Source organism: Chelonoidis abingdonii, chromosome 23 (assembly GCF_003597395.2).
Source record: "Chelonoidis abingdonii isolate Lonesome George chromosome 23, CheloAbing_2.0, whole genome shotgun sequence".
NCBI classification, from domain to species: domain Eukaryota; kingdom Metazoa; phylum Chordata; order Testudines; family Testudinidae; genus Chelonoidis; species Chelonoidis abingdonii.
The window spans coordinates 5311494-5334337 of NC_133791.1; the positions used below are offsets into that span (position 1 = coordinate 5311494).

General features: G+C 46.2%; 2 protein-coding genes across 6 annotated transcripts in view; one reads left to right on the forward strand and one right to left on the reverse strand.

Annotated features, from left to right (window-relative positions):
- Positions 1–14988, reverse strand: part of PLCH2 (phospholipase C eta 2) — a 350916-nt gene extending 335928 nt beyond the window's left edge. Inside the window, exon 1 of the mRNA XM_075060195.1 lies at positions 14770–14988. The gene's annotated coding sequence lies outside the window, so the exon portion shown is untranslated. The remainder of the gene's footprint in view (positions 1–14769) is intronic.
- A 53-nt stretch (positions 14989–15041) lies between these two features.
- Positions 15042–22844, forward strand: part of PEX10 (peroxisomal biogenesis factor 10) — an 18556-nt gene continuing 10753 nt past the window's right edge. Inside the window, exons 1-5 of one of the 5 annotated variants that reach the window (XM_032783552.2) lie at positions 15042–15294; positions 17964–18044; positions 18631–19028; positions 19594–19769; positions 21072–21207. In XM_032783552.2, coding sequence (XP_032639443.2) covers positions 15072–15294; positions 17964–18044; positions 18631–19028; positions 19594–19769; positions 21072–21207 — 1014 coding nt within the window. In that variant the 5' untranslated portion in view covers positions 15042–15071. Of the gene's footprint in view, positions 15295–17963; positions 18045–18630; positions 19029–19593; positions 19792–21071; positions 21208–22844 lie in introns of those variants that run through there. The other 4 variants (XM_075060193.1, XM_032783550.2, XM_032783548.2 and 1 more) reach the window with 4 other exon arrangements.

The window sequence follows — 22844 nt, forward strand, 5'->3', positions numbered from 1 at the left end:
GATCCCTTGTCACAGGTTAATTTATTTTTACACCTCTCAAAGGCATACTCTGAGGTCCCATACTGGAACTCTCGACCCGTTGGGCTCTGACACCTTTTGTCACTCTCGACTCTTCTTCACTCCACAATCTTCCTTCAAAACAAAGCAACAAACACCAATATCTTCCTTCCCTGAACTTAATAGAAGTCTCATGTCCTTCTTGACTTCTTTCCAAGCTTGTTCTTTCTCCTTGTGTGGAACAGCAGAACTTTACTAGGCCTTCCTTCACCCTACCACTCACCGACGTTGGTAGGAAACATCCACTCTGCACGTCCTCGGTTTTCTTCAGCCTGGGTTCTCTCCTTGCGCCGTCACACTAGGGTCTCTGAAAAATCTCCTTCCCTGCCCCGGTCCTAGGCTCACTCAGGTTCCTTCCCCAGGCCCTTCCCAAAAGAGACCCCTGCCCCACTGAAAAACTTGAGAGCAAAGCAGGTGTAGCTGTTGGGAAATGCCCTACTCTCCCTCAGGTCTCATCCTCAGCCAGCCCTCAGGAAGGAGCAGTCAGTCTAAACCCCTCCCCAGTTACCCTTCTACCGCTGGTCTTTCTTCGAGATCCACATCATGCCCACGTTTGGTGGAGTAAAGCTAATTGAACAGGGCTGGCTGGCACCTAGCTTCTGGGACTTAAAGAAGAAAGCCACCTTGTCATATAATGTAGTTTTTGAGTAGCCCTCTTGGCTAGCCTCTCCCTCCCATCATGTATCCACAATCTTCCCCAGGTATTAGCATGCCACAAACACCTTTCCACACCCCCTTGAAAAGCTTGGGGAGCCAACACCTCCCCTCCCAAGTGATAAGCACTCCCAATCAAGACCCCAGTACGTCCTACCAAACCCTCTAAGAGTCCCTGTGATGAGCATATAACTGTCCCCCTATCACAGTGCTGCTTACAGGTGGCTGCCTGGAGCCCAAGTACTTCTGTTGTCACACAGAGCCTCAAATCCGAGGTTGGGCCTGAAAACAAGGGTTGCCAAAATATGCTGCTGTGGAAACCACAATGCCCTGCAATCTAGGGACTGAGTCTCCAGGTCGCTACTCACCCAGTACAAAGTGGATGTGGAATGTTTCCAAATCCGAATGGAAGCCCTTTACACCCACTCTTACACGGATACTGGATGCAGGACAATAGAGAATCAAGCCCCTGGTTTGTGACAGGGGAGCACTCCAGCCAGGGAGACTCTATGACACCAATTCTGTCCTCTGTTACGCCAGGCAGCCCCACTTCATTCAAGAGGACTGTACAAGTGTAAAGGTGATTACAATCTGCCTTTGTCATCAACTAAATTAAGTAGGCATGCCTAGACTTTGCCCTCTGCCACCCTGGTATAAAATCAAGAATAATTCCACTGAAGTAACTCCAGATTTACACTGGCATAGCTCAGAAGAGACTTTGGCACACACTGGTCATTAATTATATCGCATGAAATAATCTCCCTTGCACTTCCACAGCTGAATACCGTGCCATCGCTCTCAGCAGCAAAACCCTTGAGAATCCATTGGGCTCACTCTGAACTGCCCTATGTGTCATTTCAGCACAACACAATAAAACAGAGAACTAAACTGCTAATAGTGCCTGTCTCGAAGGGATTTAATACCAATCCAAGAGTCTCTTGGTAGAGTGATCTTATTCACCTAATTTCATGTTCATTAATCGGACACATCAGCCTCTTTGCTAGGCACCCAACAAACTGCAGGAAGTTTCAGGCGGGCTCAGAAAACTCAAGGAGAATATCTTTACAGAAGGGCTGTTCATCCACTTCCTGGTTAACACACCCAGATATTACTACTACAGCCATACGCTCCAGTCTGGGCTATTTGCATCCATAACCAGATTCCAATGGCATTTGCAGACAGGATGGTTCCCTTGCATTGTATTTAGGAGTTGAGTGCTTTGCAAATTTCAGTTTAAATCAAGCGAACAACATAATCAAAGCAATTTTAATTATCTCTTGCTAGGCCGGGAGAGGAGTACCTCCATGGCCTTGTGAAAGAGATAAAGCAGAACCTTACAAAGGAACATACAGTATCTCATGTATTCTTAGCAAGAAGAAAAGGCCCTTTTATAAAAGGTCTCCGGGCTTTCACCTCTCTTGCTGTTCTGCACTCATAAAAAGGAACTCTTGGAAAAGTACTAGGTAGCTTTAAAACAATTTGAAAGGGGTACAGCAGAAGCAAGTGGCAGGCGGTGTTTTCACTGGTTTGCTTGAGTTAGAAATTCACACACACCCTGTCTGACCCGACGAACCTGCGATGGGCAAGTCTGGGGAAAATGTTGGGAAGCCTTTACAACAGGCCAGAGGTGGATCAGTTTCAGGAAGCCCTGGCATAGATGCATGTCTGAAGAACAAGAAAGCACCAATGTGGGGTGAGGGGAGGGAAGCGTGTTTGCCGCTGGCTTTTACTGAATTGTGGCTGCTATCAACAAGCCTGTGCTGTGGAAAGGGCTCTCGGCAGCGATGCTCACTCAGCTGCCTTCTCACACAGTCTGTGATGAGTCTGGACTGACCAGACCAGACTTTCAGTACAAGGGAGCCAGAACAATGCATCAGAGGAAGGCAGAAGTCTTTCTAGGTGGCAGGGGCAAATTTAATGGCTCAGTAGCGTGGCAGTAGATCAGACAGCGTCGGTCACAGTTTCAAACTCATCACACAAGTGACCCCAAAGCTAGGAATGACTGAAGGCTGCTTGGTGGCCTATGTGAAAGGAGTTTGGTGGGTCTCAATCCAGTTCCTAGTAACCAGGTATCATAACAGCCACTAGTACCACAAACTCTTGCTAGCAGGCTCAGCAGAGGTACAAAGGATTGAATGGATCAGGATCAGTGATTCCTGCAGGACAGGAGTGAAGCACATTGACAGCAGCATAGAGGCAACCTTGTACTGCCACTGCACTTGTCCTGGGGCTAAGCAGAGGGCATTACCCTCTAGGGCCGAATGCAACACTGTTCATTAGCACAAAACTCACTTAAGATCTTTGCCTAGTAAACAGGACAGATTGGGTCACAAGGGACCATTCTGATCATTTTATCTGACACCTGCATAAGCAGGCCAAAGAATTTCAATACATGACAGCAGCTGATCCTTCTCCAACACAATCTGTGAGTGGCTGGGAAGCCACTTAATGCTTTCAGTTTCAGCTATGCAGGCCTGTTTCACAATCATGCAAATATAAGGCAGATATGTGTCTGACAGCGAGATAAGAGGGTCTGTGAACCTGCTGAGTTATTAAATAAAGCACAAAAGCCCACACATAGTTGGACTAAAGTCTCAAATTCTCATAGAATCTGATCCTTCTCTCCTGCATCACACCAGCCCTCGGGAACAGGCAAGCCCTGGTAGCACAAGCATGCACACACTCTCTCTCTCTCTCTCTCAGCAAAGAGCTGGGAAGTGAGTGAGCAGAGAGGAGACATTTATGCACAGGCAGATGTTCTGCTCTCCACACACTGGTGTTGAGGTCACTACTAGAATGCGGCTCTGGCAGGGATGTGAATTGAGACTCTGTTCAGACTCTCTTGTGTTTACATAATCAGCATACTTCATTTGCAGCAACTGACCTCCTCTCATAATGGATAAAATTCTTGTCCTTTATCTAATCAAACAGTCTCCAACCGTCCCTCACTCTCGTACACAACCAACAACAACAAAAACCAGGAATGGTACCCAGGGAGCTGTTCCCCTCCCCCGCCACCCCTCACAGCAGAGACTTTCTCTCTTAAATATACAAACTTTTATCACTTTCGCTCCAACAGTTACATGGAATTACAGCTAGATACTGCAGAGGGCCCCAAACAAAAATCTGGGAATCCAACATCCCCAGTTTTGCAGTGAATCCAAACTCAGATCTGTGCATTTTTACAGTTGCTCCCCATCTCCACAATGGGTCAAAGCAAGACTGTAGAGCTGAATGCTACAGAACTTTGGACATGCTCAAAAGATCCACATCCAAACTTAGCAACTTGAGCTCATCTCCAGGACACACACAACACTGGAGTTTACCTGACCCTGCTTTTGTCATGTCTCTAACATCCTACTTGCATCCTTGGCATTGGAATGTAACTGGGAATTCCTTCGCCACGCTATATGACGTGCTGTTCAAAGGCAAAAGGGACAAGAAGTGATGGTGGAAGTGATTTCCAAGTTGAGGTTCATTTACTACTCAGTCACAGAGGCAGATTGGCTTGTTTGTTTGCTTTTATCTAGCTGCTGCTTGTTCTCTTTATGATCAACTTTTCCCTTTGCAAGTCCACCTTTGCATGAGCTTAGCGCTCCAAAGTGCCTGGGATTGTCATTTCGAAGAAATGAGTGCACCAAATCTCCTTGTTGGAAAAAGCTGCCCAATAAAAAAACAACACACCACCTGCTGATATTATTTTGGTCTATACACAAGTTCAGTCCCCATCCTTCCTATGTGGCTAGAAAAGTTTGAAGCTAGGGCTGACCCCAATCCAAAGTTTAACACATTTCCGAGCAAGAAAACCATATACAAACGTACATTTAACATCCAAAATGGATGCTTTTCCATGCTATTTTCCTTAGGTAATAGCAGAGGCCAACAGAATTAGCGAGTTCTGTTGCAACCATAAAGCTATCGATATTCCTGCTGCAGCATGTTAGAAGTTTTGAACTAATCTCTCACACCAGAGAACTGAAAAAGTGTTAGAAGTACAAAGAAAAGAATCTAGGCTTGGGGAGAGGGGACAGGAGAGAAAAACAAAGAACACACCTTTATCTCTTTTCTCTGGACTGTGCAGAGGCAGTTCTGTTCCAGCCTCTCTGCATTGTGTATCCGGAGTCTTTCATATGTATAACAAACAAAAAAAAATTCAGCACAATCTGAAGCTAAAGGCTCCTCCCCTGCATTTTACATGGTAAAGGCTCTCAGCTCACTGATCACAAAGCAACTCTTACAGTCCTTGTTCAAACAGTTCAGCTCCAGGGTAACAAGTTCAGAGTGGGAGGAGGCAAAGGGAAGCAGAGGGTGGTAACAGTCTTGGACAGACTTTAAGCCCCTTTTATATCAAGGGAACCTGTTCTTCAGGTTGGAAATTGAAACATCTGTTTGTTGCCATGTTTGAATATTGCACTCCAAGCCTCTTCCACATTAACAAGCCCATGGAGATAAAACCATATTTAATAACGCACGCTCGGGCAACACATGGGAGAACAAGTTAATCATTAGCGTATTCTGCATTTGTTTTACATTTTGGACTTCCTTGTACAGTTGCTAGCGGAGTAAATCCCCTATCATGTCTGTTGTAGGCAACAGTAACAAACAAGATGCTAGACTTCAATAGTGATCAGGTCTGCAAAGAGTTTCAGTCTTGCACAATTCTGAGTCCTATACTGTGGCAGAATTTTAGAGGGTCTAAATAGTTTTCTGATCAATATTTGCAGTTACAAAGTAAGTGCAAAGGGAGGGGTAAAAAAATCACTCATGCTTTCAGGCATAAAATGATCACCTTGCAGGTCAGGAAGGAACTGTTTCCCCCACCACACATAATACAAAACAATTAGCCAGGTGCTTTCAAAGGGGTTTTCACCTTCCACAGCAGCATCAGACAATTTTCACGGCTGGAGGGAGGATATACGATGGGCTACAGCTGTGATCTGCTGTGGCAATTTCAAACACGTAATATTCAGACTAGCCAAGCTGCTTTTGAGCAGATCAGCAATTGATGTTTGGAATGTACCGGGGGCTAGTCTATACTACCGCGCTACATCGGCACAGCTGCACCAATGCAGCTGCTCCCCTGTAGCACGGCTGGTGAAGACAGGCTATGCTGACGGAAGAGTGCTGTCCCATTAGAATAATTACTCCACCTCAAGGAGAGGTGGAAGCTATGTCAGGTGGGAGAGCCTCTCTCGCCGACTGAGCACCGGTGTGGACACCGCTTAGGTCAATGTAACTTGCAGTGCTATTGGGGGGGGGGGTGGCTTTTTCACACCACTTCAGCAGGAGTGTAGACAAACCCTAGGTCTCATGTGCTACATCACATTAGTTCCTCTAGCGCAATAAGGGTAAACTACTCTGTGTGCAACTAAAAAAAAGCAATGTGGCTCAGTATCTTTTATAAAGCCGTATATATATCTTATTCTAATGTCACCCTTCTTCTCACTGCAATTCCCACTACAGTATGCTAGTTATATGCTGGCCTAAACACACACAAGCAGCACTAATGTGGGCCCATATTCAGATCAGCCACCCCTCCCTATTCTACATCTTCCAGCGCACAGTGTAATCCTGCCAGGGGAAGGACTTTGTGAGACACATGGGATAGGCAGGCCATGGAGCATCTGATCCGGAAACATGCAGACAATATTCCCAAACCCACCCCAGCAACCTCCTCTGTAGGGTTCAGAGTGCAAGATTTATGCCCTACAGTCACCTATCAGTCTGGGTTTTTTTGGGGCATGAGCCCATTCACAGAGATGACTGGAATTTGACCAATTACAGTCTCCTATTGTGTACTTCACCAGACCCTGTCAATGTTGCATCACACACTGGGCCAAATTCTGTTCTCAGTTGCCTCCATACAAACTCAGTGAGGTCCACAGGGATACATGGGCACCTGAGTGCAGAATTTGGTCCCATATTAGCTTCCACAGCATGCAAAATATGAATCATAACACTATATCCTTTGCAAATACAGATTGATGTGAATGCGTGTCAGTAGACTGCAAACAGAACACCAAAGCCAAATCCTGTATAACTTCAGAACCAGAACTAACTTGTGCCATTCATTCACATTGCTACCAAAAAACACTTAATTACTAACCCATTTTATTACAATGACTTTGCTGTTTTAAAGTAATTATTTTTCCAAATGCGGGGGAAGGCGGCAAACACAATTGATAAGTCAACCATCACATTCCAAGCTATTTGCCCCACTGGGGCTATGAATCCATACCTACAAACTGGTATGTAAGTTGACACTGACAGACCTTTCTGTTGGAAAGGGCAGTTTTACAAGAGAAGAACAGCTGCACAGTTGCACTCCCACAGCTCTCCTAGAGAAGAAAAGAGCAGTGATGAGAAATAAGCGGAGAGGAAAACAAGCTGGAGTTTGGATTGACCCCTGGAGCCTGTCATTTGCCCTCAGGGAGGCAGACAGAGAATCTGCTTTTCCATTCCTTTGCTAGCTTGCTCATGAGAGTGGAGAGTCGGGTCTACTGTGATAGGAAGGACAGCAAGAAACAAAATAAGGCAGAAAATAAACAGGCAGGCGAGAGCAGGAGGTGACCCACAAGGATATGTTCTTTTATTAACTGAGTATCTAGAGTGCTTCTGCGAGGACCATTCAGTTACCTCGCCATGTCACATCTTAACTAGTGGCCCCATCCTGCAACCTTTATGCAAGTTTGCCTTAACTTTAAATATTTTCTGAAATTTGAGCACTTAATATTTCAACCTGAGTGACCACGTTTGTTAGTAAATTTTTACTGGGTCTATGAACTAAGGGTCAGGCCATTAACTGCTTACTCCCACTGGGGAGAAGTTACTTGCATGAGCAGCCCCCACTGAAGCTAAGAGGACTAGTCATGGAAATAACTGCTCACCAATGGTACAACGGAGTCACATAACCTGGCTCTAAGTTACAGAGACCTCATTTCCTACCTTCAGCTCAGATCCATGATTTCTAGGAAGAAATCTCCAGATTCCCCCTAACAATTGCATTTTCCTTTTGTGTCAAAAGTAAAATATTCACATTCTTATTCCTGTCTGCGTAAGAGAAGTTAAGATCTTAAGACAGGAACAGATGAGGGAATGGAAACATTTCTGTTAAATGCCCTCCTCCCCACACCTGTCCATATTTAAACTGTTGATGCAACATAAAAGCTACACCTGGTTACATTCCCCAACATGTCTTGCTTTAGGAAGTATTTGGAAGTTGTGTGCATTTTTGATGGGCTATTAGTTGTAGCAATTTTTCATTTTTAAGGCAACTAGGAAAGTACATTACAAGTCAATGCTGCCCCCTAGGCAGCTCTAGAATGTTGACATCCTTTGTTTTTAACAAAGTTACAGCACTTAGCCCTCACACAGCACTTCACCTCTTGAGAGCACAGTACAAATATTAACTAACTGGGAGGTTAAACAAGTCCCCCGTACTGCAGATATGGATTAATCCTATTTTTGTCTCAGTGCACAGGCGTTTTTTATATTAAAGTAAAACTGTCATTACTGAGCTCTTCACATTCTTTATAACATCATAGTCTTACATTTATACAGTAAGGATTCCAAAACACTGTATAAACTATAGCCCAATCCTGAAATGGCAGCAAGATCTAGCTGATTTGGCAACTGAACTGGTATTCAATAGCCACAGGTTCTATTCCTGGCTCTGCAAATGGACTACTGGGTCACCTTGGGCAAGTTACTTTGTCTCTCCGTGCCTTGTTTTCCCCATCTGTAAAATATGAATATTGATATTGACCTCCACTGTAAAGTACTTTGAGATCTACTGATGAAAAGCAGTGTAACATCTGGTATTATTATATACCCTAGAGACTTCACCCATCACAAATGCAACGTCTTCTAGGGCAGAACCCAGCAGCTGTATACCAGTCTACAAGGCTGGAAGTCAACAAATTAAGAAGAATGGGTCCAGTAAAAATCAAAGATGGCAAAAGAGCTACAGCCCTCCATTGGCCTCAGTGCAGGAAAAGTTGCATACAGTATATTTTTCTAAGTGCTTTAACAATCCCACTTCTAAGTGGGCCAAACAATTCTCAGATGACAGCCTTCATTTGCTTTTTAAGATCTGCTGCTCCACTTCTTTTTCTTCTTGCTCTGCCACGATCACCCACAAGACAATATTGATTATGGAGGACTGTGAAACAGGAGACTCAAACCCAAAAGTGAAACTCAGTTTAAACATGTAAAAAACATGACTTTGTAGGAATCTGATGTGAAATAAAAATGTTGCTCAGGTTCACTCCTACAGTAAATGCAGTACAGCAACCTCACAGAAGGCACAAGCCAACGGTTGAATTTGTAATTTAACCAGAGATCACTGCTTCTTAAGGGCACATGTGGCAGCTGTCTAGACCTAATGAAGGAGCTATTCTGGGTTATAAACTCACTTTAAAAAAAAGTGCTGAAATTGCCCTTCAGATATGGGTGATTCACATTACTCTAACTGGAGTACACAATTTATATTTAGTAAAGTACCAAACTGCTTAGAAAGGGCCCTGATTCTTCAAAGGCTTACCAATGAGCTTATCTTGATTAAATCCACTGACTTGATGGGATCACTCATATAAAGTTAAGCACCCATGTAAGTCTTTGCAGGATCAGGTCCTTAACAGGTCTGAGCACGATGTTACAATTAACATACATTTTCATAATAACTGAAACAAACATTAATGAGTTCACCCTTAAAGCTGAGCGACTGATGCAGAGAACACACCAAACATACACACACACAAAACCTACAGCGCCCTGCATATTCCTGACTGGGACTTTTAGGCACTGTAATATAAAATGTCAAATAATTATTTTTATATAGCACCAGCTAAATGCTAGCCACTTTACACAGAAGTGTGAAGATTAAGGTCCCTTATGAGCTGAATTAATGAATACATAATAGACTATAAGAAATATCAGCCTGCATGTCGCTGTTACACACATTTTTCTTTCTCTCCCTCTACCCTTTTTAGTACTATATTTAAAAAGAATGAAGTTCACTGACCAAACGCAAAAACTCACCAACAATTACCTAATATTATGTGCGTTCAACTTCAATTCACAAGAAAAGCAAAATTCTGAGTAAGGGCTGAAAGAAATGCCCTTCAGCAGCCTGCAGTTCTTCTCGGTTTTATAGAATCTGGGAGAGATGTGTCTCTAAGAGGTCTGATCAAATGACTAGGAGCCAGGAATTCATGGGCCATAATTTCAGCTTTCACACTGATTCTTCGGGGGGAAGTCACTTAATTAAGTATATGTATTCCTGTAGCATCTAGAAGCCATAGTCATGACTAGGAGCCCTGCCTCAGCCTCCCCATCTGTCAAACTGAGAGTGAATGAAACTCACCTACTTTTACAAAGATCACTAACAGCCTTCACTCAAGATTTCTTTAATAAATGGCACATATTATAGAAGACAGAAAAAGGGACTAGGAGAGAGAAACACAGCACTCTAAGCAACCCCCAGACCCCTTCTCTGGCAGCTTGTCATTCTAGCATAGTCTCCAGCTTCAGTCAGACCCAACTGAATGCTAGGATGTTAGTTAACAACCTATCATTGTGTGTCTGTCCGTAGGCCCATTATACACCTAGTGTTCTAACTGACCCATGTACAACTGAGTCAAGAGATAATTAACCCTTTGGTTGCTGGAGGAAAGTACTGCACAAGGTACATACCAAACACCTCTCAGAGATGGTATGAGGATTAAACTGATGAGGGGCCAAATTCATCCCACTAGAACTAGACCAGGGATGAATTTGGAGCATTGTTCGTTGAGTGTTTAAAATGTTAGGAATTATTGTTACGGTGTTGCCAAGTCTCACAGTTTTATTCTGACTCTCAAAATATTTAGTGTTTTTCTTAAAAACCCAGCTGTTGATATCAGGAGATTGCCTGGGAGTCTCAACTTCCATTTAAAAAAAAAGTAAGTTTCTAGCCTTCGTGGTTGCAGAAAAAATGTGGAAATGTGACACGAGTGCAGCCTAAAGGCTCCGAAACCAGAGCGTAAATAAAAAAGAACCCCAGATGTATTATTTAAAAAGGTCATAATTTTCAAACCAGTCTCAGGGTTTTTGGGGTGCAGACTCATTGTTTTTAATGTTTGGGGTTAGCAGTACTGCAATGACAAGCCAAGAATGCAAAGGCTGATGGTTCTTGCCTTCAGTAAGGATCTATTCTAGCACAGGAGGAGCAGGGAAGAGAGGCCATGCTGTTTGCCAAATACTGACCAACCTAGATATTGTATTATTTGAGGCAAGTACCCCACCTACTGTTCTTTTAGAGAAGGGGTTCTCAAACTTTTTCTCACTGTGGACCTTACTTTCATAGCGAGATTGTTTCATGGCTGCTTCCCCACCCATCTACTGCTGAGTGGGCAACATACTCTCCCAAATGTGATCACATAAAATCCTGGCTGCAACTACATCAATTGCAGCCGTGGGAAGGGAATATTAGGGAAGTACTATTACTTATAATTTGTCTGGTGGTAGCACACAGAAGTTCTTCGTGGTTGCTATTTCTTAGCAGAGTAGTGTCTTCTCGCTGCTGGAGTCTTTCCCTGATGCAGGGAGAAGCTCCAACAGTGTGGAAAGGCTGTGGCAGGGGAGGCATTAGGAAAAGGCTCCAGCAGTAGTCAGCCACTGGAGTCTCTCCCCACTGCCAGAGCCTTTCAGACACATGTAGCTACACACCACACCATGACTACAGCTTGCTTTTCACCGTGGCATGAAGCTACATATACCTTATGTGGCTCTGCCAGAGCTGTGCAGCATAGCTGTAGTGTATTATAGTGTAATGTAGTGATTAGCGTGGATGGTAGTAGTGTATTTTAGTGCCAAATTGTTGTCTTGTTTTGATATTACATTGTTGTATCTGATCAGGGGTGAGGGGACTGGTAAGAAGTCTGAGTCCTGCCTGTGTGCAGGGGCTGTTACTTCCAGTATCCCAAAATACCCCTGAATTTTGATTAGCAACTATTACAGTAGGTTTCACTGTAACCTGAACTGCAACTGGTAAATTATCCATTCACCAAATGGCTGTGGAACCACTGATGGAATAAATACAGAATCTTAAAGTGGAACATTTACATTAGTTTATAATCTCATTTTAATAAATTTTAAAATCTGGTCAGAAGAAAAGCACACACACAGTTTGGCAAATAACAAGCTATGTCAGGTTTTAAGATGTATAATAGTAGTTTATGAGTTTTTCAAATAATAAATATTGCTACTTTGTTTCCTTTGTGAAAAAGAACCTGATTGTAAGGTATACATTGTAGAAACATCATACCGTCCACACCGCCATCAGCCTCAAAATGTGTAACATGAGGCTGGCTGTTTTTTTGTTTAACATTTTCTCTGCAGAGTCCAATAAATCATAGTGACCATGATTTACTGGACTCTGTCTAGCAGAACACAGTTATTCAAGTCCCCACAGTAAGAAACCAGGGATTATGTGTGATTTGGAGGGTAATTTATCAGCAAAGCTGGTGATTTTAATATTGTTAACACTGATGTTCACTCATCTTTCTGTCTCTTTCCAAGTGCTGTCTTTCATCAATGAATCATCCACAGAGAAATGGTTCAGGCATTGCACTATGGCAGATGTGTGTTTACTGAAGACAAACAGCCTTGATGCCTTGTCAGAGAGAAACACTATATTCTCAAGGGCTGGATCCCTTTAGGCCACACAGGAATTAATCTTCAAAGTAAAACCACAAAACCAGCCTCTTAAGCATTGTACCCCAGCACTTCAGAGATCGGGATCTTTGTACATTTCTTCTAGCTGCTTGCATATTTAATGCAGTAATGTTGAGTGGAGCAGCAGTAGACAGGGCGGAGGAACAATCCATGTGAACTGAGTCCTGAAATGAGCTTTCCTGATGGATCATTTGCCTGCCAGCACAAGTAACCAGCTTCAGGCAAGTAACTCCCAAGTTTTTTTTTTTTAATAGGTTTTTTCTTCTTTAAGTTTGTCAATAAATCAAGTCTTTGTGAATGTGAGGAGCTAATAGCTAGCGCTGCTCTGACAGCTATTCTGAAGATGTGCAGTATTGCCCAGGTTGAGTGCAGGGCTGCCAAGCCACAAGTCTGAATGAGTGAGACTTAAAAAACACATAATAAGGAAGGATTCAAGTGACTGATTGAAATTAATAAAAAATTCATCACAAAACAGAGAGTGATCTAAAGTTCGTATGCAGTGAGCGAGACTTGGGCTCAGGAAACAATTTGTCCACACAACAGCCAAAAGAAATTATTTATGAAGGACACAAGAGCTTGGATCTACATTTGGTCATGCCAATGTCACAGCCAGGGCCAGCGCTTCCATTTAGGCGACCTAGGCGGTTGCCTAGGGCACCAGGATTTGGAAGGGTGGCATTTTGCGGCCCTCGGTGGCAATTTGGCGGCTGGGGGTCCTTCTGCGCTCCGGGTCTTCGGCGGCAATTTGGCAGCGGGGGGTCCTTCCGCGCTCCGGGTCTTCGGCAGCAATTCGGCAGTGGGGAGGTGCTTCCGCACTCCAGGACCCACCGCTGAAGTGCCCCGAAGACCAGGAGCGCGGAAGGACCCCCACACAGCTGTATTGCCGCCGACCAGGAGCGTGGAAGGACCCCTGCGTAGGGCACCAAAAGCCCTGGTGCCGCTCCTGGTCACAGCAATGAGTAATGCACATTGTACATATGTGCTCTGCTCTGCAAGTTTCCCACATGCAGTGTGAAGATGAAAAACTGCACCACTGTTGAGCCAACTGCTGATGCCTAGATAAAAGAATTTCTAATTGTGGTTCTAATTTCTAATTGAGATCCTGGCCAGTTCCCACTGTAAGAGGCTTGCCCTTGTGAATTCTGTAGCACTGTGAATTCTGTGGCCAGGAATAAAAATAGTCAGCAAATACTGAGTTTAATTCAAAATTTGTTCAGGAAAAAAAGGGACAAATTTTTCAACAAAAAAGTTCCTGTTTGCTGGCCACCCCTAAACATGTAAAAATTCTACCCCATCTCGGGGCATTGCTCCTACCTACACTTTCAGTGTGGCCAACTCTTGCAATTTTATTACGATTCTTGAGCTAGTCAGTGTTTTTTAAATAAAGCCCTAGCTCCTAGAATCAGGAGAGTGTGTGAGATTTTTAAAGGTAATAAGCATCTACCCCTCATGGGTTAGGCTCCAATTTTGGCATGAAAGTTAGTGCTCACAGGAATCATAAATTTGAATAAAGTCCATGACAAGCCCAACTCACACTTGCCCTGTGTCAGTAGCTCCTATCCTTCAGGGCTGGGCCTGGCTCCCCACTCCAGGTGTCATAACCTGGAACATGTCGTTGCAGCACCACTTAGATTTGACCCATCCATCCCTACGTAGATTGAGGCACAGTAGCAGCTCCCACACCTGAGTAGGGTTGCAACCATGTGCCCCAGGTTATAACCCCCAGAATGGTGAGTCAGGGCAGGAGCTGCCACTGCCGGGTGAACTCAGTTTCTAATACCCTCAACCTTCTGTTATTCATCATGTCCCCCCACATCTGTCATGACATTTACTAAAAACTTCCATGTCAAATTCATAGCCTTACTCAGGGTTGCCTGGAAAAGCTTGAAAACCTAAAGAAAGCACCTTCTACTAGAGGCTGAGAAACTGGAAGGCAAGGGAAAAAGAACCTAAAGTGTATTATTGAAACAAATTTCATTTATTTATTTTTTTTTTTAGGGAGAAGGAGGCTAACCCACGTTTTTTTTTAACACTTTAAGTTAGCATCATTGGGCTTCTGCCACAGTTAAATTGCTCCCTGCTGAAAGGGTCCAGACACCACATGTTAATAAATAATAGTAACATCTAGCTCTTCTATAGGATTTTCCATCACTGGCTCTCTAAGTGTTTTACAAAGAAGGACAGTACCATTACCCCATTTTACAGAAGGAGGAACTGAGGCATGGAGAAGGGAAGGGAGTTGCCCAAGGTCACCTGGCAGGCCAGCGGCAGGGCTGGAATAGAAGCCAGCTCCCCCAAGCCCCAGTCCAGTGCTCCATCCAGTAGGTCTTGCTGTCTCCTTACCATGGGCCCATCCTGAATGGCCATGCAGGTGTCTTGGCGTCTCTGCCACGCAGCCCAGGGGATGGGCAGGGTGGGCAATGCCAGAGGACATCGCCATGGCAACAGGCCCAGGGCACTACCATAGAGCTCTGGCGGGAAGAGGCCGTGAGGAATTGTGGGTACTGAGTGCGGTATTGGTTGCGCTAGCCCTGAGGCCCCAGACCTGCTCTGCCCCTTTAAGTGGCTCCCGCTCCTCCCATCTTGGAGGCGCGGTGATGACGTACAACACTTGCCCCTCGCGAAGCCAGCATATTACGTCACCTATGCGTATTACGTTTATGTTAGTGGCCTACGTTATCTTGGTGAAGGTACGTACAGCGGACGGTGACCGAGAGAGGGAACGTTTCCTCCCGCCCCCGCCCCCGGCGCTCAGGATGCCGCTGGCTCCGGCTGGGCCCGCGCACCTGGTGCGCTGCGGGCAGAAGGATGAGCTGTACCGGAGCGGCTTGCGGAGCGGGGCTGGGGCAGCGCTGCAGGGACTGGCGGGTGAGGGGGCTGGATGGGGCTGGGGGGGGAAGAGAAAGGCGGGCTGGCGGGGGGGGAGGAAGGGAGCGGTGGCGGGGGAGTAGGAGGGGGAGGAGAAGAGAGGAGCCTGGTCCCTGTGCTAGGATTGGGCTGGGGGGGGGAGAGAAGAGAACGGGCTGCGGGGGGGAGAGAAGAGCGGGGGCGGGGGGGAGAGCGGGAGGGACGAGAGAAGAGAGGGAGCCTGGTCCCTGTGCTAGGACTGGGCTCGGGGGGAGAGAAGGGCGGGCTGCGGGGGGGAGAGAAAGGAGCGGGTGCGGGGGGGGGGCAGGGGGAGAGAAAGAAGAGAGGGAGCTGGTCCCTTGCTAGGACTGGGCTGGGGGGGAAGAGAAGAGAGCGGGCTGGCGGCGGGGGGGAGAGAAGGAGCGGGCTGGCGGGGGGGAGTAGGGAGGAAGAGAAGAGAGGAGCCTGGTCCCTGTGCTAGGACTGGGCTGGCGGGGGGGAGAGAAGAGAACGGGCTGGCGGGGGGAGAGAAGGAGCGGCTGGCGGGGGGAGCAGGGAGGGGAAGAGAAAAGAGAGAGGGAGCCTGGTCCCTGTGCTAGGACTGGGCTGTGGGGGGAGAGAGGAGCGGGCTGGCGGGGGGGGGGGCAGGGAGGGGAAGAGAAGACAGGGAGCTGGTCCCTGTGCTAGGACTGGGCTGGGGGGGAAGAGAAGGAGCGGGCTGGCGAGGGGGGCGGGGGGGGAGAGAAGGAGAGCGGGCTGGGGCGGGGGGGGGAGAGAAGGGAGCGGGCTGGCGGGGGGAGTAGGGAGGGGAAGAGAAGAGAGGGAGCCTGGTCCCTGTGCTAGGACTGGGCTGGGGGGGGAGAGAAGAGAACGGGTGGCGGGGGGGGCGGGGGGGAGAGGGGGAGCGGGCTGGCAGGGGGGCAGGGGGGGAGAGAAAGAAGAGAGGGAGCCTGGTCCCTGTGCTGGACTGGCTGGCGGGAGAAGAGACGGCTGCGGGGGGGGGCGGGGGAAGAGAGGAGCGGGCTGGCGGGGGGGGGAGCAGGGAGGGGAAGAGAAAAGAGAGGGAGCCTGGTCCCTGTGCAGGACTGGGCTGGGGCGGGAGAGAAGAGAACGGGCTGGCGGGGGGGAGAAGGGAGGGCTGGCGGGGGGGAGCAGGGAGGGAAGAGAAGACAGGAGCCTGGTCCTTGTGCTAGGACTGGGCTGGGGGGGAAGAGAGAGGAGCGGCTGGCGAGGGGGGCGGGGGGGAGGAGAAGGGAGCGGGCGGGGCGGGGGGGGAGAAGGGAGCGGGTGGCGGGGAGGGAGTAGGGAGGGAAGAGAGAGAGGGGACTGTCCCTGTGCTAGGATTGGGCTGTGTGGGGGAAGAGAAGAGAACGGGCTGGCGGGGGGGGAGAGAAGGGAGCAGGCTGGCGGGGGGGTGGGAGTCAGGGAGGGAAGAGAAGAGAGGGAGCCTGGTCCTGTGCTAGGACTGGCTGGGGGGGGGGAGAAGGGAGCCGGCTGGCGCGGGGCAGGGAGAGGAAGGAGAGAGAGGGAGCCTGGTCCCGTGCTAGGACTGGGCTGGGCTGGGGAGAGAAGGGAGCGGGCTGGCAGGGGGAGAGAAGGGAGCGGCTGGCGGGGGGGGGGGCAGGGAGGGGAAGAGAAGAGGGGACCTGGTCCTGTGAAGACTGGCTGGGGGGGAAGAGATGAGAGGGGGTGGCGGGGGGCGGGGGGGAGAGAAGGGAGCGGTGCTGGTGGCGGGGGGAGCAGGGAGGGGAAGAGAAGAGAGGGACCTGGTCCCTGTGCTAGGACTGGGCTGTGGGGGGAGAGAGGAGCGGGCTCGGGGGGGGGAGCAGGAGGGGAAGAAGAGAGGGAGCCTGGTCCCTGTGCTGGACAGGGCTGGGGGGGGAAGAGAAGAGAGCGGGCTGGCGGGGGGGAGAGAGAGCGGGCTGGCGTGGGGGGGAGCGGGGGGGGGAAGAGAAGAGAGGGAGCCTGGTCCCTGTGCTACTGGGCTTGGGGGGAAGAGAAGAGAGCGGGCTGGCGGGGGGGGGGAGCAGGGAGGGGAAGAGAAGAGAGGAGGCCTGGTCCTGTGCTAAGACTGGGCTGGGTGGGGGGGGAGAGAAGGGAGTGGGCTGGGCGGGGGGGGAGAGAAGAGAGGGGGCCTGGTCCCTGTGCTAGACTGGCTGGGCGGGGGGGGGGGAGAAGGGAGCGGGTGGCGGTGGGGGGAGCAGGAAGGGAAAGAGAAGGGAGGGGGCCTGGTCCCTGTGCACAGTGCAGTTCTGGGGCTGTACCTGCTTGTTTTCTCCCCCTACCCCAGGTAGTTTTATTGTCACCTTTCAAAGTTTGAGGCCTAGCCAACACCAGCTAGTCCATGGCTCCCCCTAGCCCTAACAGTCACTGTAAGAGGCTGAGAGCTTTACTCATGGGTTTATTAAAAGTACTCCTGGCAAGTGGAATCTTGCTCATTTAAAGGCAAAAGTCATATTCTTGTGTTACTGTCCAGCTGTTCAGGTTATTAAACCTAAAAATGAAACAAACTCCTCTCTTACCTTATACCTTCCTCACCTTTTGCCATGTCTCCTAGTTTGGATAACTAAAATGGAGTAGTTTGTCTGGTGCACAGTGCCGCAAAGTTTGGGCAATAATCACTGCTGGGGAGTGTTTGAAATCCAAACTGGTTTTGGAATAAATTTTATGTTGTTAATCTTACTTTTTAGGTACTAAGAAATGGCTGGAATGGAGGAAAGAGATTGAACTTCTTTCTGATGTAGCATACTTCAGCCTCACCACTTTGTCTGGTAGTGTTCATAAAGTTTAGCCATTTATTTGACATGGTTTGGGGGGAAGGTTGAGGGTATGTTTCTGGTGTGGAGAAAACGGACTCTGTTTCTGTGATTTATTTGTTGGTTGAGTTAATTACCTGCTTACAAGTATGTCATGCTTCTGGGTTGCCATCAGTATTGTAAATATAAAGGGGGCGGGGGGTCCTAGAAGTTTGGTTATTTTTATAGATGCCTCTTTTTGTTAAACGTAAATACAGTGTTAAATATTTAGTTTAAGATATCGCATTTATGTAAAATCCATGTGAAACAACCTATCATTTACCATCTTGTTCCCACTAGCACTATTGGAAGAGTGCTTTCTGAAAACAGGGCCTGTATGATGAAGAACTATGCATTTTGGTAGTAAGCTTGGTGTTTGAGTAATTGCAGGATCGGGCCCATAAAAGATTTACAGTTAAAACATCATAATCACATCATTTGGAACTGAAATTTAAGCCACTTTTGGCGCTCCTAAACATGGCATCTCTTTTAACAGAGCATGTCAGTAATGGAAATAAGAGTGCCATCTTACCCATCTACTTTTGTCCATGTTATCTTTCAGGTTATCAAACTCTTGGTGAAGAATATGTTAATATTGTCCAAGTTGATTCTTCCAAGAAGAGAATTCCTTCTCTGCTTCGACGAGCCATTTTGATTTCTCTTCATACTGTTTTGCCTTATTTGTTGGACAAAGGATTAATCCATCTGGAACATGAGTTGCAGACAGAAACTAGTGGATTTAGAACCTTGCAGAGCAATGGTCTATGGGGCAGGACTTTGGTACAAAGCTGGGTGCAGAAACTAGTTGGCAGGCTGACAGAACAGCAGAAGAAAACCCTTTTACAAACTGTGTATGTCCTCAAGCAATGCATCCCCCTGCTCCGTAGGCTGCATCTGGCAGTGTTTTATATAAACGGCCTCTTCTATCACATTTCTAAAAGGATCACTGGAATATCATATGTACGTTAAAGAATTAATTGATTTGAAGACACTTTTCTTAACGTAATGTAGTATTTTGGCTTCAGCAACAGTATTGAATGTAAAAGGGATGTAGAATTTGGCCTGTGATGATCAGTAAATTGGGCAGTGCCTAATAGTTTGAGAGTCTTCATGAGAGAGGGTCATGTCCCCCCCACCCTTCCTTTTATTGGTCACTGCTAACAAATCTAGATTAATTAGAGACCAGTTCAGGTCCTAATCTAATTCTAGAAAACAATTGAATCTAGCCAAAACTATATTTGGGGCACATACATCACTGCTAGTATGTGTGGAAGCATCAGTAACTAACTGGTGTGATTCTGTTATATGGGAAATCTGATGTGTATGGTCTTAAGTTCTCATTTTTAACTGCCTTTTTCAAGCTAGTGGCTTAATTTACTGTAAAACAGTGTTGTCTTTAGGAAGACGATTATGGGAGGAGGTGGTCAAAACTGAGATACTAGTAGATCCATGGTGAGGCTCATTAATGAAAACATGATCTTTTGGATGGTAATTTAGTTTCTCTTGTCCTGTCTGAACTATGCAGCTTCGTGTTCCAGGATTGCCTGGAGATGACCAAAGCATTCGATCAAGTTACAAGCTTCTTGGGATAGTTTCACTGCTGCATCTCGTACTAACAGTCAGTGTTCAGATATACAGCTTCCAACAAAGGCAGAGGGCAAGGCAGGAGTGGAAACTACACCGCAACCTCTCATATCCAAAGTACGATGATCCTAACTTGCTGGTAAGGGGGTGGAAGCAAGAATAATTAAGAAATTTTATCTGTAACTAATGGGGAATTCTGTGGTGGAGCTCCAATCACAGCTAAGCACCAAGGTAATATAAATACTATAGGTAGGTGGAAGGGACTTCTTCAGATGCTATGCAGAGATCTGCTGTACCTCTTCTATCCCTAACGAGAATGTGTTCAATTACAGTAGCCAGATACGACACCATTGTGCTAGGTACTGTGCAAACATATATGACAGATTGCCTCAGCCCCCAAAAAGTTTGTAATATTGTAACTTAATGTGAATAAAAAAGTTGGTCTCACATTTTGCCAGTAGGAGGAGGGCTACCAGAGGTTATGTCTATACTGCATTTTAAAACCTGTGGCAGAAAGGCTCAGAGCCCATGGCTACAGCCTGGCTCAAGCTACGATGCTCTGCAGCCCCACCCCTTCAGCTTCAGACTCCAAATTCTAGCCCAAGCTTGAATGTCTGCACAGCTGTTCTTTGGCTGTAGAGTCGAGCTGAGAGACTTACTGCTACAGGTTTTAAAACTCAGTGTAGATTTAACCACAGACACCCCCCCACACACACACACAATTAGCTTTAATTGTCGAAAATCTCATCCGACACCAGAGATTAAATGGGTTATGATTGAACAACCCTCTCCTCCAACCAGAGGGGAGCTTTTCAGGGCAGGATTGAGGCATACACTGCTGCCTGTGCTGTAAGTATCAATACTTCCACCTCACTGGCCTTTCCACATGACCCTTAGTGTCAGGCCCTGGACTTATAGGGCAACCACTAGCAGCCTGTGTCATGTTGTCCCTCTTTCTCCACTCTCATTCATCTGTGCAGTGTCTGGGTTATTTTAGGTGCTGCTGTTACATTTTTTTTCCAATGTGTGACTAAAAAGGGTTTTTTCAAAATTGCATATGTCACTTTTCTCAAACTTCAATTTTAACAGATAATTCCCTTTTCATAGACTATTTAAGTTATCAAATAACTTCACATTTAGATAAGAAAAATGTTGCCTTGACACTAGTGCTCCTGTTCCTTGTCCCCTTCACTAGAAGCATAGCATGAATTATGGTCCAGGTTGTCTTGGGCATCTCAGGCTGTGTTCCTCATACTTCATTCTAGGTCAGTATCACTGACATTTCAGAAATGTTCTTAATGAGGGGAATGTGTATAACTCTTGAGCATAAGTGGATTTGTTTCCATACATTATATCAGTAAGGGTGTTTTACATATTCTGTCAAACTAAAATGTAACTGTCAATTTATTATTCAATCAGAAATCAGACTGAGGAAAAATCTGTTGTATGCAGTTCCCGATGCACACTGTGCTTGGAAAAACGTAGGCATGCAACAGCCACTCCCTGTGGCCATCTGTTCTGTTGGGAATGCATCACAGAATGGTGTAACACCAAAGTAAGTGGGAAGAAGTTGGCTTTGAAAATGTGGAAGAACTATTGCATGATTCTTCTGGAATAATTTTCAGACTCAGTAGTAAACTAACCTTCCCTTGGTAGTTAAGAGACTCAAAATCCCTATCCACATTTTGGAGGGGCCTGTGCTTCCGAAGGTGACGAGTTGACTTGAGCTGTAAACAAATGTGGAAATGTTCTCTGCATTACAGTAATAAGGGAAACAGGACCTGAGTGGTGCTGTAAACAAATACACTCTGGCTACACAAACTCAGAAATGCTGTAGAACTTTATTGAAGTTGTGAACTTTGATAAATTATGAGATTAGGCATTATACATCTGGAGATGTGGGTTCTAATCATTATTTAAGTGAACCAAGAAAATAAACTCAGTATTTTCCTGGAGCCCAGTGAGCGTTTGTCTATATTAAACCACCACATAAGTACAACCAGTAAAGCCCAGGAGTGGTGTAGCGTACAGCTAACACCTCCATCCTGGACTCAGCCTGTTAACCCTTCTTCATGGGCCACAAAATTTTGTTCTAACTCTCCTACTTTTAATGAATAAATGGTTGCATTTTGCTATGGATTAATTTTCTGTGCTGTGGCTTCTTTCATGGGATGGTGGTAAGCGTCTTCATGAAAAGCAAAGCTTCCAGTAAATGAATCATAGGGTGGTATTGACAAATTTAAAATGTCTCTTTATTAAAACATTTGGAAAATAAACTTTGTTCTACAAGTGCTTCCAAGTTGATGAACAAGTCAATACATCAGTTAGGTCCATAGTAGCTTAAATAATGTGTTTTCATAGGGCTAGGGAAATGCATTTATCCACAGGGCAGCTTGTCTCAGAGATTTTAGGGCATGTCTACACTTGTGTGTACCACTGTAGTATAAATGCTACAACAACAGAAGGGATTTTTCTATTGTTGCACCCTTGAGAGGCAGTAGGTAGGTTGATAAAAGAACTCTTCCATCAACTGAGCTGTCTACAGTGGCTCTTAAGTCAACCAGTGAAACTTCAGGTTTGAGCACTATTGAGAGGTAGGTTGACTTAAGTTTTAGATGTAGATCAGGCCTTAGTGTTAACTTCATAACACGTGTCTGGTATCTCTCTCTGTGGAGAAGGGTCTGACCCTCCTGATGCTGTGAGTTAAACAATATCTTTCCCAGGCTCTAAGAATAGTTTATAAACTATTACATGCTAGCCATAGTCTGTTTTTAACCCTTTTTCAAACTGGAAAAGCTGTTTGGCGACTTTGTGTGGGTAACAAGTTGTATGTCTTTTTGTCTTGTCCTTCCATTGATGGATTTTGGCACATCCCCCTGGCCCTTTGCTTTGTAAGGCTTTCGGGACAAGTGTTTGTGCTGAAATGAGAGTTTACAGTAGGCCAATGCATGCTCTAACCACGCTACTTGGGCATCAGAGTTTACTGCATGCTGACTCTTCCGATGGAAGTAGTGGGGGCAAAAGACTTATCGGGCTTTAAGACTAAGCTTGATAAGTATATGGAGGGGATGTTATGATGGGATAGTTTAATTTGGGCAATTGATTTTGGATTATCGGCAGATAAGTCTGCTCGATGGTCTGTGAGGGGATGTTGGATGGGATGGGAACTGAGTTACTGCAGAGAATTCTTTC